General features: G+C 28.2%; 1 protein-coding gene across 1 annotated transcript in view; it reads right to left on the reverse strand.

Moving 5' to 3' along the window:
- Positions 1 to 352: 352 nt before the first annotated feature.
- LOC142319514 (nuclear pore complex protein Nup93-like) overlaps positions 353 to 25,949 on the reverse strand; it is a 57,817-nt gene continuing 32,220 nt past the window's right edge. Inside the window, exons 11-18 of the mRNA XM_075356878.1 lie at positions 19,417 to 19,543; positions 16,490 to 16,640; positions 15,329 to 15,421; positions 12,989 to 13,110; positions 10,285 to 10,402; positions 6,550 to 6,704; positions 4,160 to 4,208; positions 353 to 583 (exon numbers count right to left, since the gene is read on the reverse strand). Coding sequence (XP_075212993.1) covers positions 464 to 583; positions 4,160 to 4,208; positions 6,550 to 6,704; positions 10,285 to 10,402; positions 12,989 to 13,110; positions 15,329 to 15,421; positions 16,490 to 16,640; positions 19,417 to 19,543 — 935 coding nt within the window. The 3' untranslated portion in view covers positions 353 to 463. The remainder of the gene's footprint in view (positions 584 to 4,159; positions 4,209 to 6,549; positions 6,705 to 10,284; positions 10,403 to 12,988; positions 13,111 to 15,328; positions 15,422 to 16,489; positions 16,641 to 19,416; positions 19,544 to 25,949) is intronic.

Raw genomic sequence — 25,949 nt, forward strand, 5'->3', positions numbered from 1 at the left:
TTTGTTCCAGCATACTAAATCCTTTTGCAACTTACTCACCACATTAGAGAACTTATATCTTATTTTAATTTCACAAACTCAATATAAATCTTCATCATCTTATAAAGCATTACAAAATTACTAAATATAACTTTGATGTCTAAATTACATATTTAATGTGTTCCAAAAGACAGATCTCAAATGCAAGTATACTTTTACTACAGAAATTATTTTTTATCCAAACTTTCTAGCAAGTGGAATAAAAAAAATTTAATAAACTTTTTCATCAAACCTCATATGTAATGAACCTATATGGTAATAAACCATTCACAAGATATAAAATAAGATGAAGACCTAAAGACAAGAAAATAACTTTTTTTTTTAATAATCAAACAGTTTAATAATGAAAAAAAGTACTATTAAATTATAAAATGATTTTGATAAAAAATAAAAATTGATTGACATATGTATAAAAAAAGTAACATTAATGCATCAGAATTTCCATTTGAACTAATCTGCTGTTAGTATCTCCTGGCATTCGGTATGGAACAGTACCAGCAAAACTTGTGATTGCTTGTGCTCGCTCTCTTAAGAAATTTAGTTGCTGAAATACAAACAATACATTAATTAATTATACAATTGATTGCAAAACCTGAAATTATGGTACAGGTGGCGCAATCAATCTTGATGACTGGTGCCAAAGGGCAGTGATAGCTGCACTTTGAATCATTCTATTATACTTGCAGCATAAAATATTCTTTATTACCTAACAGCGAATAGCTTCATAAGATGTATTGTGGTGTTAGAATTGGATCGCAGATCACAATTTTTTGAAATTTTAATTATAATTTGTTGAACATTATTACAAGTTATGTGAAATTTAATTGGTTCACCAATTAAATCCAACTATTTTTGTGAAAGTAGTTAGTTGGATTTTTAAATCCAACAACTTTCTGTGAAAAAATGTTTTAGTACAGATATTTCAAATGGTAAACATGACAAGAATTACAAAGTGCTTATGTGAAGCTGGGAATTGTACAATAGTATGCCTACACAAAAAATGGTATAACATGCAAAATCAAAATGTTTTACCTTCATAGAGTGCTGGTGTTCATTACATTTTATTTTTTAAAAAAATATTCAGAAGTTAATTATTTTTAAATGTTAGAACGAAATAAAATTATTTTAATTAAATGGGGTGAATGCCATCCACTTCATAAGAAATATTATAATTTCCCAGGATACTGGTCATCAGAATCATCACTGTCACTTTCACTATTTTCTTGTAAAGAAATAATAAATGATTCCTTAGTACTGTCAATAATGTGTTCTTGTTGCATATATTCAGCTTCTGTTTCCTTAACTTTATCACTATACATCTTCCAACTTTTTTCATTCACATTGGCCATTTTATTTTCACAACTTTGATATCAAAAGTTATATTATGACTTGCTATGTATCCTTTAACTTCTGGCCAAACCATCTTGATAGAGTGGTATGGAGGTAGTCTGAGAACATCATGCATTTTTTGTAAACGTTTGTCAAACACAGTCAATAAACTTTTCTATTTGCTTTTACTAATTCATACAACTGTGGTTTCAGCATTGAGAAAGAATGAGGAACAGAGTGCTTCTGCAACCACTTTATCGTACCTTCTTTTCTTGAATTGAAAATTGGTAATTTTTCTAAAATGGCATTGTGATAGGGTGTGCATTGCATGAAATTACTACAGAATTATCAGGAAGGTTTGGGTATAAATATCTCTTCTGTCTATATTAAGTAATTTTCTGCTTTCATCTGACCTCTGTAATTGCCACTTTTTGCCAAGTTAGTAAGGAGTGGATTTCTCCTCCAGCTGTACTAAAAGTATGCAGTCTCTTTTGAAATAGGAACTTTCAGCCTGCTGTCTAAATCTGTACAATTTATTTGTACTGTGAGAAAATAATATAAATGACTCGTCAAGGTACACTATTGACCTATTTCAGTTCTAAATTTTTTTATGGCAGTCAGATATTGAATACACTTAAACTTTATGTCATGTCACTCAGTGAGAACCTTACTGTTACTTTCGGTTTTGCTTCACCTAAAGCCCAATTTTTATCAAACTTGTTCTTTTCTTGAATAACCAATGACATCTTTAAGCACTAAAATTTTATTTTTTACCATCGAATGCCGCTTATGAAATTCATTTGCGGTCTCACTACACACTTGTGGTGGTCATTTAGTCCCACTGCAGGTTTTTCATGGATTTGTATTTTATTGGAATAGAGAAGGAAGTCTCTGCTGAATTTTGCGAAATTTTCTAGCAACTGATTTTTTCTTTTTCTCACTCTTAAGACTTGGGATTGCAACGCATCATACCAACTGCTGTCCTTTCTTCACATTTTTTAATGTGAATCAGGTGTTTTTCTGACTTTGGAAATCAATTTTCTCGTTTCATAAACAAATACACAATATTTATTATTTCCTGGGCCTACTGTTTTAGTTTTTTTTTTATAGTAGACTTCAGTTCACTCATTATTATAAAACACTAAAATTATACAACTGATTATAAAATGTGACTATCTTTTCGCAATCAAAACTCGAATAAAAACAAAAGTGGAATTTGCATAAATGCTCTCACAGGATCAACAAATTCAGGACAACTAGTTAACTGGATTTTACCAAAGCATTCAAACAATGTATTTATTAATATTATTCTAAGGAAGATGATGACATCATTTCCTGAGTTATAATACTTGGCTTGTCTGTGTTTATTTTTACAATAAATAAAATCACGATAGATTATATAAATCATATGTTTATATATGTCAGACAATTATAATGCTAGCTAATTTATCATTTAGCCTTTATCTGCTGACATAATTATAATACTTGTTAAGAATAAGCCAATATTTTTAAAACATTTAAAAACAACATAACATTTTAAAATATGATTTTATTTTCTAAACATTATAACATTTATTTATGGCAATTTAATCATTTATAAAATAAAAACAGCAGAATTAGAAAATATTTAAAAGTAATCCATAATACCATACAGTAACATAAAATAAATTTTTATTTAAATGAAAGAAATTTGCTTCTCGTATGAAAACTAAACTGGATGTTTTCAGTTTGGATAAAGGCACCATACTAGTGTAGTCAAAAAAACTTTTATACCATATTTCTAGTTTCAAACATTAGTGGTGAATTAATCACCTAAAGAAAAAATCAAGTAGCAGATTCTTTTTTCTAAAACTAAATTTACATCTTTCAAAAGTTGTAAAAATAATTTACAATTTAACTAGAAGAATGAGGTCAAAAGGGATGCAACAATAACTGTTTCTATGAGAAAAAATGATGGGGACCCTGCTAAAAATGGGAAGAGCTGATTCTCAAATAAAAAAACAAAGTTTTTAGTCAAACTGGAGATTACCCAATTTTTAAACAAACTGAATAATTCTACTGTGCACTTTCACAGAAACTATAAATTTAGAAAAATATAAGATAAAAAGGCACATATTCTTAGATAAAGCAAAATGTCTACTTTCTCATTTTCATGGGCAGAGGGGATTTCCCAACCTAATTGTAGGAGAGTACCATTTAGATTCTTCAAATTTTTATTGTATCTGGATCAAGAGAAAGAAACTATAAATGTTAAGTCACTAAAAAAAACTTTTGTGTTCTACATGTAAACTGGCAGGGAAAATATATTCACTAAATTAACAATGGATGCTCCTTATTTCACCATGTGCAAAACTGAGGAAATTAGGTGAGAAGAACTTCTTAATCAGAATTGAAAGTTCTGATTTGACACTTTCATATCTTCTTTTTGATTTCATGGAAACTAGATGCGAAGTAAACACTGAGATTATAATAATAATCAAACAGTTTATATGACATTTCAAGAAGCTGAAAAAGTGCTTTCATAAGGACATTTTTAACCTTCCACTAATGACTGGATAATAAATGGAGATTAAGTGGGAAAATAAAGTGAATGTTACATAACTACTGTACTGTCTACGCCTTTTGTTCACAAAAATATTTTTGATTTTTTTAAAAACTGCTGTTCATCAGTTATGTAAACATAATTTAAACTAGCTTACTAAACAAGACATTAACAAATATTTCTTGCACTTAACAACAGACTCATATATTCCAAGATAATATACAATATGAAATAAAATAAAATATTTACCTTTTCTTTGGTACTGTCTTCTATGTAACCCACACCTTGAACCTCTCCCCTGTAAATTATTAATATATTAACATTTCTTAATATATTTAGCGTAATAAAGCCAATTTTAATTTATTACAAATTATACTTTCTTTGAATTGCATGATACTGGAAATTTTAATGAAGTCAATTAAAATAAAATACAAAAAATCTCCTTATTCGCAGAGGCTTGAGACCATAAAAATGCCGTGAATATAGAACGGAACTATTACTCATTTAAGGAAGAATGGTTAGGTTTTTCAAAAAAAAAAATCATGCGCACTTACTTAGGGTGGTTATTAATGAAATATAGATGGTAACATTAATTATAAGTTGGTTTAGTACAGTACATAGGTACACTACACAAAAAAAAAAATATTTAACAAAATACAGTATATTTCCAAAATAGTAAAGTTGGTGGTTCCTTATGTAATCAGAGCTGGGAAATAGGATAAAACATGTATCTGAACTATAATTTCAGTCATTTTTAAAATATTTGATGCAAAAACAAAAATTGGTGTCGAAAAACAAGTTTTTTGCTGATTGTGCGATACGTTCAAGAATAGAAGCAGGAATTCAGTTGCCTTCTTGCATTTGTGTAGTTGAACCGTATGTTGTTACCAGCCTTTATAATAAATATTTTTCAACACTATTTTTTATAAACAGTTTTTTCAAAACTAATTTTGTTTCAATTACGGAATTTTTAAATAATCTTCCTAATGCCTCATCCAAGATGCAATCGTAGATTAGGGAGAGGAATACCTTTAAAAAGCCAAAACAAATGCATAATAATGAATGTCCACAGCAAACTAGTCTAAGATAATCCAGCGATGGTATGTACAGAAATTCAAGCTTGCATAGCAGATCTTTGTGGAGTATCTATTTATATTGTGCATAAAGTGATAACAGAATCAAATAAACTGGGAGAAAATGAGAATTTAGTTGCTGGGAAAAACTCAGAATGAAAATGAAAGTTAACATCGACAATTTCCAAAAATGTACATTACAAAATATAATATACAATTTTCATACAAAACTAAAGAAAGCCCTGTCGACATTGAAAAAATTATTCGTTTTAAAAACCAAACATCCAGATCTGCAGATGAATTACAGTCACAAAACTAAGGAAAATTCTGAGAAGTCTGGCTTTTAGATGGAAGAAAACTGAAAATAACAGGAAAATCTTTGTAGAAAAACAAGATATACATATTAAATGAGTAAATTATCTAAATAAAATGAGTATTTTAGAGACAGGAAGAAGGAAGACCAACAATTTTTTCAGATGAATCTTATATTGACTTGACACACTGGAAAAGTTATGGTTGGACCGATGGCTCAAATAAAGTCTATAAAACACCTGTATCCAAAGGATCGAAGCTGATATTGGTTAATGCTGACAATGAAGCAAGAGAAATTCAAAAGGGTCTTTTAATTTTTACATTGGGCCAAAAGAAGGATAATATCGGGACAACATGAATGCTGAAAATTACAAAAAACAATACAAAACAATAAAATAAATAAAATATTTTAGAAATTTAAACCAACAAAATTAAAAAAAAATAATAGATTAAACAAACAAGTAGAAATAAATATAACAAGAGAAATGGTCAGACGTTATGTATCCTTGAGCAATCGGCGTGCTGTTGGAGCATACGCACACACGTAAACAATATATACTTGCATGTGTGTGAGTGTAGTCAATCCTCTGTTCCTCCCACTGGCATGATACCGATTTATCCCCACCCTGCACATTGACTTGTGTTTACACTTTCTTAACTTTGAGCACTTAACAAAACTTGTACAAAATTTAATTCTGAGAAAATTAATGTAAATTCAGCCAATAAAGAGTAAATATTAAACTTTTTAAAACTGGTTGTTGATTGAAGCAAAACAGACAAAAACTAGACAAAAATGCATTACTCTGTACCCAATAAACATTATTCTTAATATAGTAAAACAAAAAAATAAAATATATGAAATGATAAATGGTAACAGAATAACAAAACTCACGTTACAGTATTTGTTCTAAATTTCCTTCTTTACAATCAATACAGCACTCTGCCGATGTAAAATATTCCGGTGGCTTTCCGTATCATATCAGGATCATTTCATATAAATTCAATAGCATTTCATATTTTAATGAGTAACTCTTCTTTAGTATTAACCTTTTGTTGGTATACTATTGTTTTCATAAGGCCTGACTGCAATTTGAACCCGAGACCTCCAGATAAAAGGCCAAGATGCTACCGCTCTGCCATGCAGATCAGTGGAAAATATGAGGAAATAATTAAAAGAGAAATTTTTTCCATTAATATAAATTACTGAATAACTTACAAAATTAATAAAAATAAAAAAATGATTAAGCTACTTACTTCAACTGATTGTATTGATTATGGAGAATGTTCATAGTGGCTAAAAGAATATTGGGAATATTTCGGCTGATTTCTTCTTCTAATCTTGAAAAATTGCTTACACGTTCATCAACTTCTTCTTTTGAAAATGGAATTAATCGTGATTTTTGAATGGTCTGAAAAAAGAAATTAAATAAAAATATTAATATAAGAGTTGACCTTTTAACAAATATTTTGATAAAGAAAAAATATACATTAAAACTCATTTTTAGCATTATCAGTTTTGATGACTTGTTCTATGTCTGATAATCCATTTTAAACCAATGACAAAAATTTATAACACCTATTTTTCAACATTTCTCAATGATCATGTTGCATTTTTTGTTACCAGGAAAGAAAAGGGAGAATTAAAAGCAGATGTACAGGATAATGATTATTTGTAGTGTAGTACAAGTAGGTAAGATTTAACTTGTAAACCTAATCTTTAAAAAAACCAAAACGGAATATCATATAATGCAGAATAAATACCCATAAAATAAAGCACAACTATGAATGTAAAACTAACAATAATAATGTATATAAACCACAGAATTAAGTGTCCTTAGGAATACATTATTTGGGCAAACACAATGTTTAAAATTTTTTGCCAAGTTATTTTTATACATTGTAGTTTTATAGATGGAATTAATATCTTGTTAAAATAAAATAAGCAAAATGCAGCATGTTAAAAAGAAAACATACAGGTAATTAAAAATTTTTTGATTTTTTTGATTCTGTCTGCTGCATATTTAAACAATAAAAGGGATAATCAATCACTGTCACTACTAATTTTACTTCTGAATATTTTTTTAAAAATTAATATTATAATTTTAAAAAAAATGCTTTTAGAAATGATGCTTTCAAAACACATAATGAAATGAAATTTAGGTTATTGAAATGCTGAAACAAGTTATTTCAGTGACTAAGAAGTATATATTTTATTGTTCTGTAAGGACTTCAAAATTTCTTGCAGAAATAAATATGTAGGAGTTGATAATATTACAATGACTACAAAAAACATAAACAGCAATATTTTTTTTTTGTTGTAAAGCTGTTTTACAATAAGGTAAGTTTAAAAATGTGGATAACAGCACCCAACTGCAACTTAATATGATATAATCACTATCTAATTGGAAGCACCAAATCATCCACCCATGCTCATGGATTCATGTAATAATGAAATCAAAAACATAACCTCTCTTTAATGAGAATAATTCAATATAAAAGAAATTTATTAATGCCTAAAATAATAATAAGATTAGATACTGTTGTTTATTTACCCGATTTTTAAAATTTACGTTTGGAACATTATTTTCCTGGTAATATGTAATTTTTCAACATTTATATGAAAAATGTCACAGCAACATTTACTGTATATTAACATTGTGCAGTTTTAAAGCGAAAAAACTGAAATGTAGAAAAAAGGTAATATTTTATTAAACTTGAAATGACATAAAAAACTTATTAACAAGACTCTTTTGTTAATAAGTTTTTTTTTAAAATAAGAAGCATTACCAGGAATGTCTTCAACCTCTGTAATAGGTAAAATATAATTTTTTTTTAATCAGTCCAAAATACTGTTCTTAACTAGCTTTTATGTTTCATAAATACAAAATTGTACCTTAGAACAGAACTGAATTTCTGGTAATTTTTATAACTTCTTACTAGTTTAGTTTAATTAATTCTAGAACATTAAATAATTTTTTTTTTAATCATTTAAGGTTAATAAGTAAAAAAAGCAAGAAAATAAATAATATCATAGAGTAATAATAATCACTAACAGGAAGGTTAAATTTTAAGGTCTATACAATGTTAGGAAATTTAAAATACTGCAGTAAGATTTTTTTAATAAATTTTTGATTACCATAAATTAACATGTGAAAACAAAGAATTAGTCACTATTTTTAAATTACTGGGTATACAAAAAAGATATCGGAGTTTTAATTTGTTATAATATGTCATGGATGAGGTGTACAGTGTTGATTTAAGGATAGAATCAAAAGCAAAAAAGGAAGTTTTAGTTGCATGCATGGTTGTAGTCCTGATTCCCTATCTTTTTGCTTGACGGCACCACTAGCAAAGATGGTGGTGACTCTTGTACCACAGCCTTCTGTGTTTTGCAGTTTGCTAGTGTGAATTTGTAATTACAGATCAACATGTGTTCTGCAGAAAGTCTAATACTCATCTACCAAGTGACAATAACATCTGTCAATAGCATAATCAATTTTAAATAACCAGATGATTATGTAAAGGAAAGAGTGCAAATGACTCAGGGAGTCTCTTGTGTAGTCCTAAAAAATTTGTTAAGAAAGCCAGTCACAAACTAGCAAAGCTAGAAATGTCAGAATGAAAGTAAATGCTTACAGCTTTAAAATTAACTAATTATGCTGTGCATGCTAACTTCATAGTTGAAATGTTTCTGTATGAAGATGACAACTTTCTTGATAGTACTGTGTTTAGCAATGTGTCAACATTTAATCCTAGTGGAAAAGTTAACACACAATATTTATATATGGAGCTAGAAAATCTCCATGAATTTTTAAAATGCAAAAGAATCCCCCAAAATTAAATATTTTCTGTACAATATGCCAAAGGTAAATTTACAACACTTCTTTTTTGCTGAAGCAAGTGTAATTTGGATTTTAAGCTTATTTGGATATGCTATGTGTACGGCTTTTCCCTCAACTGCAAGATGGACCACAGAATTTTATTTGGCAACAAGATGGTCACCTTCTAACTGACATAACTCTGTATGGGATTAGTTGATTGAAGTTCTCTTCAAGTGCTGGATTAGTCAACGTGGAATTGATAAAAGCTTGTTTATGGTGGCCTCCAAGATCAATCGATCTGATTCCATGTGACTTCTTTTGGGGTTTTATAATCTTGTGAATGTGCCTCCATTACCTTCTGATCTCTCCGATTTGAGACACACGATTGAAGAAGTTGTCATTTTCATTACTCAAGATATACTGGTTAAAGTACGGGACAAACTCTTTTGTTGGTTGGATATGTGCCATGTAACAACAGGTACTCATATTGAACACTTTAGGAAAAATGTGTAAGAATTACTCTTTCATTTTATTTGTGATTCATTACTATAAGTCAAAGTTAACAAATATTAAATGATTATAGGAGTTAAATAATAGTACCCTATTTGTTTGAAAAAGTTAAGAGTAGTTTACATTTAAATGAGTGGGTGGTTTTAATTATTAAATTATAATCAGTTTATTCATAAAGAAGAGTTACTTTATTATTCATTGGGTTTATTTGAAGTAAACATTTTTCCAAATAAAGGATCTTGTAAAATAATAGAAATAATTAATTAAATGGATGATATGTAATCCAGAACACTATGATATCTGCATAAATGAATTATCTTATAGATTGGAGTTTCCAGTAATAAGATTTTCTAAAATATACACAAATTCACTTATGTTTATTTGATGAACGATTTAGGTAATTTCTTTTGTCTTTTACCTGGGTCAGGTAAACACAAACACTGGAATTTTAATTTCTAATTTTCACAAAACTTTATTGCAATAAAAATAATGAATACTTAATTAAATGATAATTTATAAAAATCTTTGTGAGGTTCTAATCCCCTCAACATTTTCAAGGAATGTGTCTTCTTTCTTATATTCCAGACTGAAAAGCAATTCTAAAATATTTCATTTAGTTAAATTATGAGCTAAATCTTAAAAAAAATAATACTCATACTTCCAGTGCTTCTTGATACTGGTTACATGCATACTGATCAAAAAACACAATCAAATCACGAAGTGTGTAAAATGTAGCTGCTATTTCTGAACGACAATTTATTTGTATTCCAGCGTACCTGAAAAAAAAAATAAACGAATTTATTATATGAAACCCAGAGAATAGAACTAACTGTAGGGTATAATAATCCAAGAAAAATAATGATCACATGAAAAACGTTTTTCAACAAAGTTTGAACAATTTAATTAGATTTTTACATTTAGATTACATTTTAGAAGTTAGGGGACCAATTTTTTCTGACAAGAATTTCACAACAGTATTAAAAAAAAAACAAACTGAATATTAAAACTTGTTCTTTTCTGCAATTTTGATATGGTTGCAATGTTTTTGAATCACAAGTATGAAAGTTAGGCAATTTATACTATAAAAAGTACTCTTAAATTTTCATCTGGTCTTCATGGTACAACAATTTCAATATTTCATTACAAGTAATTTGTATTTAAAAAAGTTTATTATTTCAAAAATCTATTGTTTAAACATTTAAAGCCACTTTTTCTAAACTTTTCTTCATTATACAGATTATTTTTTAAGAATGACTTTTTTACTCTCAATTACTTTTCCTTTAACATCTTTCTTATATTTCACATCAAAATTTCAAAAACAATGGTTATGAAGCAAAAAATCCTCATTAAAACTGCTGGTAATTTTGGTCATTTGTTAGAAAATACAGTTGCTTCACAATGAAATAGCTGTTTAAACAAGTACAAGTTGTATATTGTGTTCTACAATTCAAATGACATAATTTTACTATTTTCTAACTGATGGCCGAGTTTGTCAGCAGTTTTCATAAAATTCTTTCGTTCACATCTTTTTCTTTGCAATGTTTAGTGAAATTATGAAACTACAAAAATTATTAAAATAAATAGTTAAATGCAAACAAAATTTCTTACCTTTAATGCGAGCTGAAATAGCTCCCATATTGAAACATCACTGGAAAAATGTAAAACATATGACTTCTAAATTATATTTCAATAATTTTTTTTTACATAATCTCTAACAGTAAAAGTTAATCTCTAACGCAAACCCTTGGAATTTTTCAAAAGAAAATTACATACTTTGAGAACAAGCTTCTATTTGTAAATGAAACCATATTGATGAAAGTCAGAAAACCTCATATTGCCTGTTGCAATTGATATAGTTAGTGTTTTAATAGGCATAGAAGAAGCAAAAACATTTTTGATGGTTTTTATGAAGCTACCAAAAGCTATGACATAGATTGGACAAGATGTGTCGCAGTATGTAGTGATGGTGCAAAGGCGATAACAAGAAAGAACATTTCTTGGGAATGTATGGCTTACATTCATGGAGCCATACATTCATGGAATGTATGGCTTCTTCCTTCACAGACATGCTCTTGCCACAAAAGATATGCTGGTAAATCTCAAATTCTTTGTTAAGCTGTAAAAATGGTTAATTTTATAAGTCAACTATTACAGAATAGGCTCTTTGCCAAACTATGTGATGAAATGGGGAAAGAGAAAAAATTCTTCTTTTCCATACAGAAGTCAAGATTGTTATCACGGGAGAAAGTGTTAACCCGGTGATTGGAATTGTGAGATGAATTAATAATATTTTTCCAGGATAAATAAATGCCATTTTCAATGTTTTTACAGATGAGTGTATGTTGCTGTTGGCTTACTTAGCTGATGTATTTTTACATTTAACCGACTTGAATGTGAATTTACAAGTACATGATAACAACAGTTCATTAATGACAGAAAAGTTCATGCTTTCATTAAGAATCTTGATATCTGGATTATTCACCTTCAAAACAAAAGTTTTGATAAGTTTCCACTCACTTTTGATTATGCTAATTAAAATTTGAATGAAGAAGACACTATTATTCACCACAGTTTGAATAGCATGAAGATGAATTTGCGTAAGCTATTCATCTTCATATAGCCTAAGTTACTAGTTGAGATTCATGAGCAGCTCATCGAAATTTCTGCCGATAAAACGTTACAACTACAATTCACATCTGAAGATTTACTTATGTTTTGGTTTGCTTGTCAAAGTGAATATGGAAATTTAATCAGAGAAGCATTGAAAATATTATTCCCTTTTGCCACATCTTATCTCTGTGAAAAGGGTTTTTCGTTTATGGTTACGCTAACAACTAATTATAGGAATTATCTTTTATCATTTTAAAACAATTTGCTTTTGTGTGTTTCCAAGATAGTTTTACAAATTGAGAAACTTTTAAACGAAAAACAAATGCAACTGTCTCTTTAATTTAATTTCTTTACTTATAAATGTAAGTAAAATGATAATAATAAATGATTTTTGTCATAAAATGATTTCATTATAGTTTACATGTAAAGTTGTAGGCTAATTTTACAACCTGCAGGTTGAGAAATGTTGTTCTAATCCCTAAGATGTATTTCAGATCAGAATCTTAAAAGAATTCATCTTTACCATTAATGGTGGAAAATTTTAAAATGGAATCTAACTTAAAACCTCTCTGCTCCTTTAATATTTGCTACAGCTTTACAGAGCCCTAAAAACTGGCATTTTGTGTTGATTGTAATGTACACTTGACATCCCATACTATCCAGGGTCTTGGAGCAGAATGCTATCACTTTCCTGCAATAGCTAATCTACAATTATGCTGGGTAACACTAATAGTAAATTTTTCATTACATACCTATCCGAGATATCCTGAGAGTAAACTGCTAGTCGTGATCTTAAGGAGGCAGGATCATGATCTGGTTTAGAAACAACTTGGCACAACAATGTTGATATCAGTGACAATACCTTTTCATGACACTGAAAATTAAAATGAATTAATGTAATATTTAAATTTGATATTGGTTAATAGTAAGTTTTCTTCTGGTAGAATTTTTGTGATTTAAAAACTGTATTCTTAAGCCAAGCAAAACTTTTAATAGATTCATGTGGAATACTCTTTTCCAAATAAACTTCAATAAAATTAAATGCAGGAATCCGAAAAAGTACTCCGCTGTTTTAAATTAAATTTACTTTATTACATTTAGGATTAAAAATGTATGTGTTTTTGTATGAAAGTACAATCTAAAGTTTTTTTTACTTCTTAATATAACTCAATATGAGCACCATAGACCTCTGCAGATGACAAACCAAGCTTCAGGATTATGCATACATTACTGAGTGCTGCAAAATAAAAACTATATTTATTCTTGAAACCCCAGAGTTCTTTTTCAGACACCCAATATATTATTTTCTATTGACAGTAATGGCCATATTTAATGTCCAAGCTTGGTTGAACCAACTTTTTTCAGAAAGTCATGGTGGCTCTCTCATACACAATTTTACTTTGCATTACCATATCCAGCCACTTCTTTCAAAATACTGCATTTTTTAGAAAAAAATTATTTCAATGTAGATAGTAATACGCTCTATTTTTTGTAGTGTTTAATTTTACTGAGTTTTTTGATTAAAAAATACATAACTTTTATTTTACGGTCATTATAGTTGTCATTATAGATGAAACTTATAATTCTGCAGGCTTATTCCACTAACTCTTATATACTAGCATAGGAGATGTAAGTAATTATGGAGGCAGTGTTCCTCATTATTGCTTCTCATTATATTTCATAAGTGGGCAAGTTGTTGCACAGGAGAGTACACTGCAACAGAAGTAGTCTTCCCATATTATGTAACAACTAGTAATATTAAATGGAACAGTTAACAATGTGACCAGCAGCATAAATGAATGCTGTTTTATTAAATATAAAAAGTTTCTGATACTGACAAATTAATATATGATTATCTACTATTTGACTAACTCAAGGCCATTCATTTTGCTTACTAAACCTGATCAGTATTTGAAACTTCCAAAAGCAAACAAATGAAAGATATCAAAGATATTTTAAAATTAATTTCACCTAAAAGGGTAAAAAACATCATTAAACTGAGGTATTTTTTACTGTAAAAGTATTAAATATAATACTTTTACAGTATAATCAAGTTAAGTTCTATAAATGAGGTTTTATTGCATAAATCGTTTCAGTATGTTAAATAAAATCATTACAGTTTTGTAACAGAAGTATAAAGAAAGCTATGTTTTGAATACAAATTTAACAATTTTTCAAAGGAAGATAAACTCATTAAATTAAATTTCTTGACTGGCTAGAAAAGGGTGAAATCAGAAGCTTACTCAACAATTTAATATTCATAAGAACACTTGTAATTTTAAAGTTAGTTTTTAAAAAGGGAAACAGAGCTAAAACCACATTCGTAATGTTTTATAGTTAATGAAGGATTTGTAGTTCACTGATAATTAACAAATTAATAGCTTTACACAAATGTGCCAAATTAAATAAATGAAGCTCATGTTCAGTGACAAGTTTGATTCAGACATTTTATCCTTTAACAGATGTATTTAATGATTCTTTTTTTAAATTGCAAAAAAGAAAACTTTCTTAATTTTAAAGCTATAACCATTAATTTTGTAAATTTATAGCTTCCATGCTAACAATGAAATCATAATGTAAAGCACAGTATTATAGAACATCACAAAATTAGTAGATTGTAATCCCAGTTACATATTAAATAACATAAAACAGTAAATTTTATTCACATTTGTTTTATAAATGTGAATATATAATATATTTATATAACATGTAAAAATCATCTTTTATAAAAATTTTTGGAATAAAATCAACTCTTATGTACATCAGTAGCTGCTTCTGATGAGGATGTTTGTTGCACCTTAATCATATGTAAAAGTCTTTGTAATTAAAATTTTTTGGTATGCCTCATATTAAATGGCGGTTATTAACTGTTAAAAAAAAACAAAACAAAACATCTGTATGATTAAAAGTGAAGCAGAAAAGTTAAACAAATGCTAATGATTTGTGATTAAAAAAAGTTTATCATAATTATTGAAAATAAGTTCTACTATAGTTTATGAATATACATAAAAAAATAATGGCAGGAAGAAAAGGAGCTCAATAAGAACAAAATTGACCATTTTAGAAAAAAAATTGTACATATAAAAACTTACACCAGCCAAATCATAAAGTTTGATAGCATCTTCAAATTGTCCACGATTTTCTGCTGTAGATGCTACACGTTCAACTACTGCTTTCACATCATCCTGAAATGAGAGAACAGATAAAAATAATTACTTCATACACAGTAAATACAGAAACACTGAGTTATAAAGTTCAACTAATTTAAGTTAGCAGGATTTTGATTACTACATTATTACTTTCTTTAATGAACTATTAAAAGTAATACAAACACCTTATCATACAACTTACTTAAAATTATTGCCTTAACTTGTAACAAAATATAAAAACTGCATTAAACTCATTTCTGTTAAATTAGAGGTAGTTCAGTTTTATATTAGTTTTTGCTACAGTTTAATAATTTCAAAAATTAATAAAGATTAAGAAGAAGCCTGGACGTACGTGTTTCATTTGACTAAAAAAAAAAATTCCATTATATTTTAAATGAGACATCTTTTTTTACTTATTTCACTGCTATTTAGTGATAATACATGTAATGTAGTTATGCAGACTTAATTTTTAAAATTAAATTTAAAATAAAAATGACTAACTTTATAAAATTTACAAACTTAAATAAATACCTATATAAATGTTCTATTTGTATCTATGTTATCTCCTAATTAAAATAATATTTACAATAACCCTTAAAGAATCACTCAATGTTGATAAAAATATAGCAACTGTAAATTGATGCACAATTACAATCATCCTACTTTTTTTTATCACAAGATAGATTTGTAGCGAGTGAAAATTTCCAAAATCAGGCTTTTCAAAACAATCTCAAACCAAGAGCAGAATATTCAGTTGAGAAGCAGCTAAAATTTATAACAACTCTGCTATGGAGGCTGGTAGTAAAGGGAATTCAACCACTCTATATGTGGTATAGGTATAAAACACAATATCTTTGTATACTATATTTATTAAAAATAAGCTCGACATTCCGAGCTTAAAATTTCAATTTACTTGACTTTTTTTGCAAATGCATTCTCATATAACTTAATATTTTTTAGCATTAAAAAATAATGCAAGCTTATGTTACATGTGAAAACTGGTAATGACTGTAAAAAAATAACTAAATAATATCTAATAAAATTATTTATTAAACAATTCAAATGGTTTGCATGATTTTTTAAACATGGTTTGTTAAGGACTACCTCAGCACCATTGAAGAAATCAATGAGTCCTGGATGTCTACAGCCATCTGGTTCAAGCTTTCCAAGTATACCATCAAATTCTCTTGTTTCCATAACTAGATCACTAATACATTCAGCAAACATGTCATCTCCAGTTGGTGATTTAAGATTCCTGAAAAAAAATTCCACATCTGATTATTTGAATACATCCACGAAAACATGAACTACTTCATAGTCTTGGAAATATAAACAACAATATTTTTTTAATTCGATGAAATTCCTAAACCTCAAGTAGTAGGAAGTTGAAAATTTGCTAATACAACAAGCATTATATAGATTATATCTATATTATATAGATTGAGTGTTAACTAACATTACATTTGTTTAGTGTCCCTGTAAGTTGGTTGTAGGCAACCTGACACATACAAATGTTAGGCCTAAAACAGAAGCAACAATCTTCATGAACAAGCATCCCATGCCAGATTATGAAAAGTGAGGAATAAAGTAATCTATTGTTATTTTTTTCACTGAGCCAAATATACCTTACATATCCAAAGCCACTGAAATACAGCCATAGCCAAACCACTGAAATGCAGGTGATATTTTTTCCTATAAGTGACAAATTCAATATTTTCATTATAAGGATTGGGTGTAACCTCATTACTTTCAGAAAAAGTAACTGACTGTTGCCTCTTGTATTTTTGGAACTTTATATACAACATACCCTTAAGGATGATTGGAACATATGATATAAAGTAAAAAAAATTGTTTCCTGTTCTACTGTGAAACAATGCATTATTTACAATGATACAAATAGAATGAGAATATTTAATATTAATACATTTTTAATTCCATTCTTCTCTTCTGCCTGATATAATACATGTTACAGATGAAATAAATTTTTACAGAGAAATTTTCATCAAAGAATGATTCATTGAATGTTTACATACTTGTAAACTACAATAAGATAAATATCCTTTTATCTTTTCATAATTTTTTTATTAATGTCAAAAAATTCACTACCATAGTTTTCATATTTTAAAATCAGTTCTTTCAACATTGTTCATTTTATTATTCCATTACAATATATAAATCACCTGTTATTAATGCCATCTAAGTTACAAAGAGTGATTGATAAAATAATACACAATTGCAAATAAGACACAATAAAATGTAGTGCTGAGTGGCATGTGCTGGGATCTTGACATTACAAATATGCCTAGTCATGTTAAATTTTATTAACACACATAAGAATGTGTACAGTAGCATGGAGTCAAGATGACTGGTACTTTAATAGATATAAAACAGCATGCAGTGATTGAATTTTAACAGCTGGAAAACTGAACTCTAACATCATTCATCATGTTTACAAGCAATTTATGGTAAGACTTTTGATTCAACTACAGAGTTCACACAGAGATAAAACTTTGTGCATAGAGCTTGTAAAGCAAAAAAAAAAAATTCTCTTGACAATTTTCTGGATGCCAAACTTATATACAAGTTACTTGTCTAAATTGAGTAATAATATTTGTGTAAAAGCTGGGAAATCGGATAATTCTACAAGGTATATAGATGTTAAAACAATTGTATAGCTGAGTGTGTCATATCTGAAAATACACTGAGTGATTAATCCTATAATACAATGATGCTCAGACACACATACTGTTGTTATTTTTTGTAAAGCTGAAATTCAGATGCATTTCAGATCCTCCACACTCACTGGATTTGGCACCCTACAATTTTCACTTTTTCCCAAATTTAATTAAGGCACTCATTTTTTTACCACAAATGAAGTGAAGGATATAGTAAGTGCCAGTGAAGGTTTCCAGCAATTTAAGAGGAATGTATAGCTGTAAGTTGTGACTATACTGAAAAGTAAAGGAAAACTCTTGTATCCAATAAAATTTAACATTATGATTCTTTTTGTTTTATTCGATTGTCTCTTTCTGTATGGAGGTTATTAGCAAGTGAGCATGACTTCTCAATTGCTCCTCATATTATGTAAAAAAAAGTACAATGATGAACCATTTCTATTTAACTATGGAAGCACAAAATAAATCAGAACAGTAGAATTTTTATAAATACTGTAGCAGATTTATTAAAATAGATACTTAGGCATCAAAAGCCTACTTGAAAATAAATAAACACAAAATCTTAGAAAAAAAAATACTAGTACATAATAAACATTAAATTTTTCCATTAGCTTTTTAATTTAAAAATATATAAATTTATATGAAAATTGCATATTTTGATTATGTTAAACTATTTAATATCTGAAATTTTAATAAAAGTAAGTAGAGAATTTAATAATAAAAGCAGAGAAAATTATAAGAGTTCTAAATGCAACTCCCCACATTTAACAAAGAAACAAAATTTTTGACAGTAACATTTACATTTACGAGTTAATTCTATTTTATATTTACTAGGAAGTGAGTGGAATGCCTGATATAATATTTTAATAACCAAAATGAATCCATATATTCAAAAAAACAAATTTTTTATGTAAACAGGTAAGTTTGCTGTTAATTTAGCATGTTTATGGATGGTTTATGTCGATAGTTATATTTATTAAGATCTATCTTGCCTGTTACTTTTTACTAATTGTAGTATATTATAATATTGTCTGTTACACACTGAAATTATTTTCAGACATGATGTTTCAGAACTATACAGAAGTATGACTATAATTTATAAAAATATTAAAACAATATTCTGTAAACAGCAGAAGTTAAAATGGAAAAAAAAAAACATTTAGTATGAATGAAAAAATACAGACTGTATTTAATGAGAAACTTCATGCATTGAAGTTAGATGCTAAGTTGCTGAACATGAATAATTAACAGAAGAAACTGGAACTTAACAGAAGAAAACTAAGTTTTCTGTTGTACTTAAGAGCTTAAGGTTTTTTTTTGTTGGATAATTTGAATGTTTATTTATAAAAAAATTACCTTAGACAATAATAGTAATTCAAAGCTTCATGTGAATTATGATTCTCAAATTTATGAACAAAGATTAGAATCAATCTAACAAGATTAATACGTCGCATTGGAGTTGGATCTTTTGGATCAATCACCACTGGAAAATAAAAATATTATTTAAAAAATACATTTTTTGTTAATATTTAATAAATAATGCTATAAATATATGTATTTATATGTATAAAAAAAAACACATACACACACAGAGAGAGAAATATAATAAAATTAATATTATTGTGATGCTATTTATAGAGGAAAAACTAATAGATTTAAAACGAGATTTTTTGAACATTACAGAAACTACAAAAATAATAAATTAGGTTTATCTAATATGGCAGACCATTTAATAAACAATAAACATTCTATTTCTGATATTAACACAAATTTAGAAATGTTAAAAATTAATAAAAGTGAGATAAAATTAAAAATATTAGAAAAAAAAAATATATATATAAATACAAACAAAATTTCAATTTGATAAACCATCAGTCACTGTTTGAGGGCGACGTTCTTATAGTAACTGCAACAGAGTAGCACTCCTGTAAATTAATACATAATTATCATTATTTTAGTATTTTTATTATGCACTAACGGAATTATTTCAATCATGACTGAGGATGTGGGATCCTGCAAACTACTTTCATGAAAAATTAAGATAAGACATGTCTTATCTCAATATTCTGTACTAGGAGGTTTATTTAACAGAATTTAAATATATATATATATATTTCATAATGTTTTCATCTGATTGAATTTTATATAGTTCTATAAACCTATTAATGCAGAAAAAAATGATTGTTAAACCGACTGATTATTGGTAATTAAATTCTTACAAAATTACATAGATAACAACAATTTTCAATGAAAAACCAATGTTTAATGCACACTAGATTAACAGTGTTACATGATGGAATTGTGCTATTGTATTACAACAGATTAATGTTACACAGAAATTATATATCAATATATTCATACTGTAATTACAAACAATTTTTGAAGCAGTCATACAATAGTTAACTCAAATTTTTAAATACATTTTTTTTTTGCAGGGAAATACAGGTTATCATAAAAGAATGGTGCAGTTTTGAACATGGTTTAAATTAAAACAGAATTACTTACAGTTTATGTTTTTTATTTTTCAAATTTGTCATCACAAACATTTTTTTAGATAATTAATAAATTTAAATATGTGCGCCCTTAGTCACGCGACAAATGTCCAAACGATACTCAACTTCTCTCCAAACATTAGTTAACATTTCTTCGTTAATGGTTGTCATTGCTCATTAATCCTGTTTTTTAAGTGGTTTAGGTCGCAAATTTTTTGTGTATAAACAACGCTTTTGATGTACCCCCAAAAGAAAAAATCACAAAGTGTCAGGTCTGGACTCCTTGGAGGCCAAAGTATGGGTCCTTGCTGGCCTATCCATCGATCTCCAAATTTTTCGTTCAAAGCGTCCGTGACCAATGCATTGAAGTGCGGGGGAGCACCATCTTGTTGGAAATGAAGTTCATGAATGTTTTCGAGTTCATCCAGCTGAGGAAAGCAATAACTGGTTAACATGTCAAGATACACAACTCCATTAATTGTTTTTTCAGCAAAGAAGAAAGGCCCTATTACACGATTTTTCATCACACCACACCAAACATTAACTTTAGGCGAATCGCGTTATTTCTCAATAATTGCGTGTGGGTTTTCAGAGCCCCATATTCATGAATTGTGTCTGTTAACACATCCATTCACATGGAATGTAGCTTCGTCTGTAAAAATTATAACATCTAAAAATTATTCGTTTTCACTTCATTTCAACAGCGAAATTGTAACGTTTTACACCATCATCGGGTTTCAATTCCTGCAGTATCTGGATTTTATAAGCGTGTAATTTCAGTTTTTTATGTAAAACTTTGTGAACTGTTGATTTTGGAACACCTAATTCGACGCTTCGATGGGGGGTGGACTTCTCAGGACTTCTAATTGCCGATTGTCTAATTAGTTCAACGGTTTCGTCTGGTACACTTGGTCTGCCGGTTGATTTCTGTTTCTTAACTGATCCAGTTTCTTCGAATTGTTTGAACCAACGTGTTATGTTATTTTTGTGTGGTGGATCTCTTTTGAATTCACGTCGAAACGCACATTGAACTAAAATTACGGATTTTAATTCAGCCATCAATAAAACACACTTTGCTTTGTCTTTATCTGAGAACATAGTAACTCACTAAACTCACCACAACAACAATACAAGAACTGACGTTATGGTTACAACTGCTGATAAACAAACTTTTGGGTTGGAGGCTTTCAGGGATACCATAACATTGAGAAATTTCCCTAAAATCTTCCTATGAATTACTGAAACCGCACCATTCTTTTATGATAACCCTGTATAATAGTGTGAAGGTTTGAATTAAGAGTTCTATAAGACTTATTTGCTGAATATTACTCTAGTTGAGCTTGAATATCATCAATTTGATATAGTTATTGAAAGTTACACTGTTCAAATAAATTTTTACTATGCCAATTTTATAAGGGGCATTAAACTTTTACATTCAAAAACATTTTACTTTTCTTATAGACAAAAACATTCCTATAAGAAAAATTTTAACATATTTTCTACTAACAATAAAAAAAAATTGATTATAATTAGTTTTATAAATTTTAAATATTTCTGGAATTTAATATGGAAAAATTTATACAAAAAAAAGAAAAATTAAATAACTTAATTACAACCACCTCCAAAGTAATTATTGATAAAAACTCTTATAGAAGATGAATAGTTAATATGAAGCAACTTTGTCAAATTGAGTTAAGGCACATCTTGATTTTTTAGGTTAAGAAATTGTTCAGCAAGTGCAAATTCTGGAGGATAGTGGTGCTTTAAAAACAAATTAATAACATTCCAATATTATTAAATACTGAAGAAGAAAGCACTGAATATGAAATAAAGGAATTATTGAAGGGAATGGATGATTATAACAATCTGCTAAAATCAATGGGGATAATTTGGAAAGAAAATTAAAAAAAAATCAAGGATTCTGTGAGAAATTTAAGACATAAAATACTGCAACAATTACATACTGCTTTGATTAGAGACCTGCACAGTTTTGATCTAACATAACATTGCATGTTCATATCATTCATATTATTTTACAGTTGTATACAACTGTAAAATAACATGAATGATAGCATTTAAGGTAATTATGAGTGATAATGTTCTTATTGTAACATTTTTTCTATAGCTTGTAAACTTAGTAAAGCAATAAATTATTCATTAGTATTAATTTAAATTACCTAATACATGTTAGTATACATTTCAAAAGAAATATCTGGAAAAAATTATCTGTAACGTAAAGATAATCCACAAATCTTCTTGACAAATACAATTTTTATAAATAATCATATTTAAGTTATTACAAGAATTACATTATCAATTAAAATATGCAAGAATTGTTGAAATGTAGTGAACTTAACATATTAAGTTCTCTTTTTTCTTACATATATACTGTAATTTATTAAATTTTCATACATGCCAGTCATTAAAATAATAATTAATAGAATAAGCATGCATTTGTTTAGATGAACAAATTAAAATTTTCTAAAGACAGAATTTGTCATTTCAGTAGTGTATAAGGGTTATTTAGAAGGGAAGAAATCATTTGTACATATTGACAACACAACATGATGCACTATTTGAATGCAACTTATTTGGGATCATATCTTAACTTATTAATTGACAAGACAAGGAGCATATTTAGAGAATTTATGAACTACTGCTGTGTACAGTCATGTTCCAGTGGTACTAGTAAAGTAATTGTGACTTCTGCCCTGAGGTTAGATTGCTGTCTTAAACATTATTATCTGTGTGTATGGACACAAATGCACATCATGATAATGTTACATAACATTATATTATTTATTATGCTTCATTTATATTAATTTCATATTAATGAATTAATTGATATTTTAATTTCAATGTTTAATAATAAAAACATCAGTTTTTCTTATGCTTAATTACAGCTATTTTTGTATAAGTAATGAAGTTTTTCTTTTACCCTGTCATTTTGTAATAAGAACAATTGTTTTCTTAGTCAATGTACTTTAAAACACAAGCATGATAAAAATATATCGTACTAAAAAAAAGTATATACAAGTAAATAAAGTATAAATTTCTTACATCAACCGTGTTTTGGTTTAAGTAATGATATTATGATGAACAGAGCCATAGAATTATTGGTTAAAAGTTTAAAATAGGTGTGTAATAATTATAAGTATTAGGTAATTTAAAGATATGTTATTACTAATAAAAACAAATATTCACTATTTTTTGAGTTGGAAATTGCAGCAGTTGTTACTTAAAAGTAATCATCGTGTTAAGATGACAAGTGAATGTGGTAAACCACTTTGCAGTCAAGCACATCGTCTTGCATTTAATATTATTAAGTTCATAGACAAAGGAAAAAATGGATTATTGATATAAATGATTATCTTGTGAAAGCGATGGGACTTGCTTGTAGAATGCTAAACTTAAGCTGGTCTACAGGAAAATTGGATATGAAACGAAGGCTAGTGGTTCTCAAATTTAAACGCCAAAGACAAAAACAAATATACTCCTCATAGTAAATATGAAATAGATGATTTTGGCAGCGAGTTATTAAAAGAGATTTTTTAACTATTTCAAATTCTATAAGAAAATATTTTCTATACAAAAATTACACAATTTTTATCACAAGGAACTGAATTTTTCTGCTATAGGGAACACTAAGGAAAAGTATAAAATCTATGGGTTTTCAATTCAGGAAGTATAAGAACAATAGACTGATTCTGGGTAAGTGAGATGATGTTACTGAGAAACCTGCATTTTTTCTTTGGTGTCTGAGAAAAAAGCAACTTCTGAGCAAAAGAGACAAGTCATATACTCTGATGAAACTTGGGTGAACACACATTTTATGGTAAAAAAAATGCTTGCAAAGTGACAATGTACCAGGTGTTTTTGTTAATAGTACTGATGGTGACCACTTAATTGCGGCTCATGTGAATGGGGACATGGGATTCATAGATGGTGCTTTTTTAATGTACAATTCCAAGAGCAAAACAAAATATTATCATAAAGAGATGAACAATGAAAATTTATTTTTGAAGTATATTGAGAAGCAAAGTAATTCCAGGACTATCAACAAATATATATTTTAGTCATAAATAATGCACCTTACCATAAGAAACAAAAAAATAAATCTCCGTCATCCAGTTCGTTGAAAAGAGATATTCAAGTATGGCTCAAAAAAAGTAAAATTAACTAAGACTCAGATCTAACAAAAAATAACTTTTAGAAACTGTCATACATCACAGTTTAGAACCACAATATGAATTAGACAAAATACTAAATAACAAAGGAATTACAGTGCCTAGATTGCCACTTTACCACCCACATTTTAATCCAATTAAATTTATTTGGAATCTAGTTAAAAAAAAATTTAACTGCAATATGTCCCACATGTCATTAACAGAACTGAGAGCAGTTACATTAGATGCGATTTTGCTTAATTACTGTAGAAGACTGGAAAAGATCAGTGTCAGAAGTTCAGAAGATACTAGATACTTACTGGAAAACAGATATGTTAACAGAAGATGCCATTGAAAGCATAATTATAAATGTAGGGGATGATGATGAGATCTAGGTTGTGAAGATGAATTGGAAATTAATTCTGATGGAAGTGAAACTGAGAAACTCAGAAATCAAGGGTTGCTGGCCTATCAGAAGATATTTTTACTATTTAATAAATTAATATAAAAATATTATTTTAATTTTTATTCTACAGCTATATCCAACTTGTGATTCTGTAGGCCTAAATATCTAAATTATTACTATCAGCTTTGAATATAATGTTGTGAACTATGATACTGTTTTAGTGAAAATGTAAATTATTGCAATTAATTGCAGGTTAAATTTATTTCATTTATGAATACAGTAATGTAAATTAATATTATTAATTGTATTATTTCCATATTCAGAAAGAAATCACAGGTTCCAAAAAAATACAGTAACCTAGTTTAAACAGACATTTCTTGTTTAGAATAGCAGAGCCATTCTAGCACGGTGCTTTTCCCTCTACTTACAGATGTACATCTACTCCCCTTCACAAGCACCTTAGTATAACTGCTCAGCTACACTTTGTTCAGTAGGACTAAGCCCATACTGTACTGTTGTGTTATATTTTCATCTCTGTTTATAACCAAACAAAATAACAGGTGCTGCACCCCTCCACGAATATGAACTTCAACTTGTCGACTTGTACCTATGATAGTATCGGTTAGCTCTTGAATGCATCAAACATTGCTTTATCATAATATTCCATTAACCATGTCTAACATCAATTCTACTGAATGCAGAGTGCAATTTGTTTTTTAATGCAAAAAACATTCATCCAGCTGAAATTTATTGACAGCTAGTAAACATCCCAATCTCGCTATAGTAGTTGGATAAGTGTAAAAGTGTGAAACAAGACCAAAACTG

This window comes from Lycorma delicatula, chromosome 2 (assembly GCF_047948215.1).
Source record: "Lycorma delicatula isolate Av1 chromosome 2, ASM4794821v1, whole genome shotgun sequence".
Lineage (NCBI taxonomy): Eukaryota > Metazoa > Arthropoda > Insecta > Hemiptera > Fulgoridae > Lycorma > Lycorma delicatula.